General features: G+C 45.3%; 1 protein-coding gene across 1 annotated transcript in view; it reads left to right on the top strand.

Moving 5' to 3' along the window:
- The window catches only part of LOC109491043 (olfactory receptor 10T2-like), a 26,678-nt gene extending 21,086 nt beyond the window's left edge, over window positions 1-5,592 (top strand). The window contains exon 2 of the mRNA XM_034657194.1: window positions 3,966-5,592. Coding sequence (XP_034513085.1) covers window positions 3,966-4,919 — 954 coding nt within the window. The 3' untranslated portion in view covers window positions 4,920-5,592. The remainder of the gene's footprint in view (window positions 1-3,965) is intronic.
- The last annotated feature ends 318 nt before the right edge of the window (window positions 5,593-5,910 follow it).

Here is a 5,910-nt window from a genome sequence, read left to right as displayed (position 1 = left end):
TTACTTTATAAAAATTCCCACTTGATATAGAAAATTGGACACACACACAGAGAACACGTGCATATGTAGTCAGTCAGTTAGAATCTTACTGTCTTGTTTTCTATTTTTTTGCAAATCACAAACATAAGAATTCCTCTCATCTTATCAATTATTCTTTAAAATTTTTAAAAAAGATTTTATTTTATTTTTAAAAAGATTTTATTTGTTTATTTGACAGAGAGAGTGAGAGAGCACAAGCAGGGGGAACAGTAGAGGGAGAGGGAGAAGCAGGCTCCCCACTTAGCAGGGAGGCCAATGTGGGGCTTGATTCTGGGACCCTAGGATCAGGACCTGAGCCAAAGGCAGATGCCCAACCTACTGAGACATCCAGGTACCCCTAAAGATTTTATTTTTAAGTAACCTCTACGTGGGACGTGGGGCTCAAACTCACTCCCCAAGTTATTGATCATTCTTCTTCTTCTTTTTTTTAGAGAGAGAGAGACTGTGCAGGCAAGTGCATGCATGTGAGTTGGGGGGGAGGGGCAGAGGGAGAGGGAGAGAGAATCCCAAGCAGGCTCCATGCTGAGTGACCCACTGCAGACAACGCTCTATGAGATCCCAGATATCCCCGTCTGGGTGTCTCCAAGGCACTGGCAGGGCCTGAGAGCGTACACCCTTCTTGGGTCCATCCCTCCAACATGGACCATGCTGTTGGCGTGTTCAAGGAGTGGCAGCTGGAGGGGGGTGTAGGTACAGCTTGAACTTGCATGTTAGGGGTATCCATACACGTACGCGTGAGTCCTCTGGAAGTGCTGTGTGAAGCTGGGGTGGAAGAAGGGGATAGTCCAAGGGCCAGGGGCAGGGCCAGGGCACTCTGCCTACCGCCACACTCCAGTGTGGGACACTAAAGAGCCCAGGAATTCTAAATTCTAGTCTGGTTTTCCAGGCCATTATGAAGGTATGTTTCTCAGTGTAAGGAGTGAGAACATGTTTCATTTAACTGTGTGTTAACTTTATTCTTAACTTTAACTGTTCAGTTATAATGCATATGGGTCATAATTTGAACCCCACAGATGTTGGGAAGTGGGCCTGGCTGTTCATTTTCTTCTTTTTTCAAAAACTGAAGTATAATTGACATATAACATCATATAAGTTTCAGTTGTACGACATAGTGATTCAATGTTGATATATATGGCAACACTATCACCATCATAAGTCTAGTTAACCGTCCCTCACTATACATAGTTACGAATTCTTTTTCTTGGGATGAGAACGTTAGGATGTACTCTCCAGTAACTTTCAAATACCCAATACAGTATTATTAACTATGGTCACCATGCTGGACTTTATATCCCATGACTTACTTATTTTATAACTGGAAGTTTTCATCTTCTTCTTAATGATTTGTAAGAGCTAAACATATTTTAGGGCCACAGCCTTTTCTAGTTTGTGATTTGCTTATACATTTGCTTCAACTTAGCAATGCTTTGTGATATTTGGAAATTACATTTTTTAAATGGTCGTATCTGATCACTTCATGAAGTCTTCCAGGTCACTGAGTTTCTATTATTCTCACATATAAAGGCTCTGATGTTCTCTCTGATTCTGTTTAATTTGCAGTAAAGGGGCTTCCTTTAGACACATATGTCTCTGCCCAGTGTGAGTTTTCTCAGCTCTAGATTTCTTAAGCGGAGTCCAAGATTCTTGGTTTTTGAGTTTCATTTTGCTTTAGTTTCTGCGGATTTCAAGGCAGGCTTTGCTTTTTATCATAGCATGAATTCCTCAGAGGATCTCTTTAGAGTTTTCCTAAGTTGAATATTCTTTTAGTTTTACTTGTGCTAGATCAGGGGTCGGCAAACTACCGTCTGAGGACTAGATCTCGCCCTCCGCCTGTTTTTGTAAATAAAGTTTTATTAAACAGCCGTGCACAATTGTTTATACATTGTCTATAACTGCTTTTACATTAGAATGGCAGAGTTGAACAGTAATGGCAGAGATTGTGTAGCCCACAAATTCTAAAATATTCACTGATCTTTTACAGAATAAGTTTGCACCCCTGTGCTCGATTGACGTGGCTGCCTGTTTCTTCCTTTCCTCACCACCTTTTCCCTCCTGTTAAGCCCGTCGATGGTCCTGACTCATCTTTTCTTTATAACCAGAATATCGATCAAGAACATTTTTGTTGTTTTTCTCTATTTTATATATCTTCAGAACTAAAATATAAAATTTATGTTTCCTAAGTTAAAATTTCAGCAACCTTCCAAAACAATTAAATGATTATTCTCAATTTCTATGGCCCCACTGCTGTGGTGGAGAATTGCAGGGAGACAGCCATTCATTTTTCCTCTTCTTAGAGGATTCACTGGCTTGCAGGTTACCCAAAATGCCACTAGGTGGCTCCTAAGTCAGCGCTGTCCTCTCCACCCTCCTCTCCACCTGCCTTGTCTCTGAGTCGGTATTTGAGGAACTCAAGACTGAGGGTTGCTTATCAAGCCAATGAACTCTTGATCAGCAGGGAAAGATGGCATTCGGGGGGCATTTTCCTTAAAAAAGTCCCATGTTCCGAATGAGTGCAAAATACTCTGAGGAACATTTCAATATAGGTTTATTTTTTTCTGAGCTAGCAGGTTAATTGATCATAAAACAATTAAGCTATCGCCAATCCAGGATTTCTACTGAAGCTTCAGCATTTGAATTAAAATGGTCAGTAATTTCAGAGTTACTTTCCATTTAATTAACACAGATGTAGCCATTAGCACAATGCCTAGAGTCCACAGTACTATTGGGTGGGGGTGAGAGGCCATGCAATTGTGTTAATTTCTCAGATCAGAAGAAATAAATAAACTTTGAGTGTTGAAGAATATATTCATCTTTATACCACCACAGTCCTATAACATACACCTCTAAAATGTTAAAATATTTAAATAATTTTATATAAAATTTAGATTTTATTTATTTGATTCAATAAATTTTATTTGAACAGAATTTAAATAAAAATTAAAAAAATTTTTGTGGGGAAGGCAGAAGTGCCTAAGGCCCATAGAAGTCATGATGTAGCCCTAGTATTCATTTTCCTAAAGGTGTTATTTTGTTCACTGCAGGTATCACTGTTACAGGCTTTGTCTTTCTGGGGTGTTCTTTTCACATGGACTGCAGCAGACCCTGTAAATTCCTCTCCCACATCCCCTCGACCCTTCTATGTTTTTTCCTCGTCAGACGGGGACTTTGAATTCCCTGTACATGTCAAGTGGGATTTACCGGAAAATTCATGCCTCCTGGTAGAAACTCTTTTTTCCTTTTTAAATGTTTTTATATATTAAGTAGGCTCCACGACCAATGTGGGGCTCGAACTCGTGACCCTGAGATCAAGGGTCGCCAGCCTTACTGACTGAGCCGCCCCAGCATGTGCATCCTGGTAGAAACTCTCAAACAATGACCATTTCACTCTCTTGTTTTTTTGAGAGTTGGGCTCTTTTAGATTCCACCTACGAGTGATATCATACCGCATTTGTCTTTCCTTATCTGACTTATCTCATTAGCCTAATGGCCTCAAGATCCCGCCCCATGCTCTTTGCCCTTGGCAGGATTTGCTTCTTTGGCAAGGCTGATTAATACTCTATTGTGTGTATATAGCCCTTTTCCTCCTCATTCCTCTCCTCCTCCTCCTTGCTCTCTACACTAAACATGGGCTTGAGCTCGCCACCCCCAGAGTGGCTTGCCCTACCGGCGAGCCAGCCGGGTGGCCCTATACCACATCTTTATTCATTCCTCCATTGACCGACACAGGTTCTTTCCATATCTGTGATCTTCTTGTCTATGGAGAGACACTGGCTAGCTGGGTGATAGCAAGGAGAACAAGGGACATAATTTCTGAGTCTCTTTCCTCTTTAGTAAAACAGGGATGATTTCCTATCTTGTCGGTACCAGATGCATGGCAGATTGTTACAAAATTGTCCCATTCCATTTACTCTGTCCTCTCCTCTCAGGCCCCTGAGAAGCAGCAGGAAAATGCCAGCCAGCTGGTGACCGAGTTTGTGCTGGTGGGTTTCTCCAACCTCCCAGACCTGAGAACTACCCTCTTCGGGCTTTTCTTCCTCACATACCTGGTCACCCTCAGCGGCAACATCACCATCATCACCATCATCCAGGTGGATCGGAGCCTTCACACTCCCATGTACCGCTTCCTGGTGGCGCTGTCCCTCTCCGAGACTTCCTACACGCTGGTCACCATCCCCAACATGCTGGCTCACCTGCTCATGGAGAGCCAGGCCATCTCCATCCCTGGTTGTTGGGCTCAGATGTTCTTCTTCCTGGGCCTGGGATGCAGCCACTGCTTCCTCCTTACCCTGATGGGTTATGACCGCTACGTGGCCATCTGCCACCCCCTGCGGTACTCGGTGATCATGAGACCCACAGTTTCCCTCAGCCTGGGAGCCCTGGTTTTCTGCTCCGGCTTCTTGGTGGCCTCGATTGAAACCAGCATGATCTTCTCCTCGCCCTTCTGCGGCAGCGACCGCGTGGAGCACTTTTTCTGCGACATCGCCCCGGTCCTGAAGCTCAGCTGCTCGGAGAGCGCCGGCAAAGCGCTGGCCATCTTCTTCCTGAGCGTCGTCGTGGTGCTGGTCTCCTTCCTCCTCATCCTCCTCTCCTACGCCTTCATCGTGGCGGCCATCGTGAGGATCCCCTCGGCAGCCGGCCGGCGCAAGGCCTTCTCCACCTGCGCCGCCCACCTCACCGTGGTCATCGTGCATTTTGGCTGCGCCTCCATCATCTACCTACGGCCCGAGTCCGGGGGAAGGCCAGACCAGGACCGCCTGGTGGCTGTGTTCTACACTGTGGTGACGCCGCTGCTGAACCCCGTGGTGTACACCCTGCGCAACAAGGAGGTGAGGGTGGCCCTGAGGAGGACCCTGGGGTGGAGCCACGGGGTTTTTAAGTAAGCACTTGATCCACATTCCCCTTCTAGCTTTTTCATGAACCTACGTCCCGCCTGACGCTCAGTTTTCCCAGTTGGAAAACAGGGACCGCTCCCATAGCCTTGAAGGAAAGAGGCGGTGGACGGTGGCTGAGACCCACCATGAAGTCCCTAAAGGCTGCCTCTTCCTTTGGTCTTTGCGTCTTTGACTTTGCTGGGATGCACGTCCCTCTGCAGTGCAGATGGTGACCAGCAGATGGCGCCACGGACCCTGCCAAGCCTTGGCGGGCGCGCAGGGTAGTGCGGGCGGCGAGCAGGGAGGGCTGCTTCCTCCTTTCGCTGCGGGGCTAGGACCGCTGTGTAGCCATGTGCCATCCCCCGAGGGGGTCGGTGATCGGGGACCCATAGTTCACCTCTGACCGGGAGCCCTGGTTTTCTGCTCCCGCTTCTCGGTGGCCTTGAACCGGCTGCCCCAGGCTTTGTTTGTTCGTCCTGTTAGAATCGCATCCTTCAATGTAGTGGGAGGAGACCAACTAAACAGTAAGAGCCCCTTAGTGATAAATAGCTAGAAAAAATAGAGCGCGATGATGACTAGAGCTGATCTCATGTTGATTCTCCAGCTCTCTTCCTCTTGGGTCTTTTATTTCTTTGTTGTATGGTGAAAAAGGGAAGTAGGGGGCATTTAACAAATCACTGGTAAAATTTATACAACATAAATTTTTTTTTTTTTTTAAGATTTTATTTATTTATTCAACAGAGATAGAGACAGCCAGCGAGAGAGGGAACACNGTAAGAGCCCCTTAGTGATAAATAGCTGGAAAAAATAGAGCGCGATGATGACTAGAGCTGATCTCATGTTGATTCTCCAGCTCTCTTCCTCTTGGGTCTTTTATTTCTTTGTTGTATGGTGAAAAAGGGAAGTAGGGGGCATTTAACAAATCACTATGGTAAAATTTATACAACATAAATTTTGTCATTTTTAACCATTAAAATTTTTATTATCGAGTTTTGTGCTT

The sequence above is a fragment of the Ailuropoda melanoleuca genome, chromosome 4 (genome assembly GCF_002007445.2).
Source record: "Ailuropoda melanoleuca isolate Jingjing chromosome 4, ASM200744v2, whole genome shotgun sequence".
Taxonomy (NCBI): domain Eukaryota; kingdom Metazoa; phylum Chordata; class Mammalia; order Carnivora; family Ursidae; genus Ailuropoda; species Ailuropoda melanoleuca.
The sequence above is the reverse complement of the archived record's forward strand: the minus strand, read 5'-3'. Positions and strand labels throughout refer to the sequence as shown.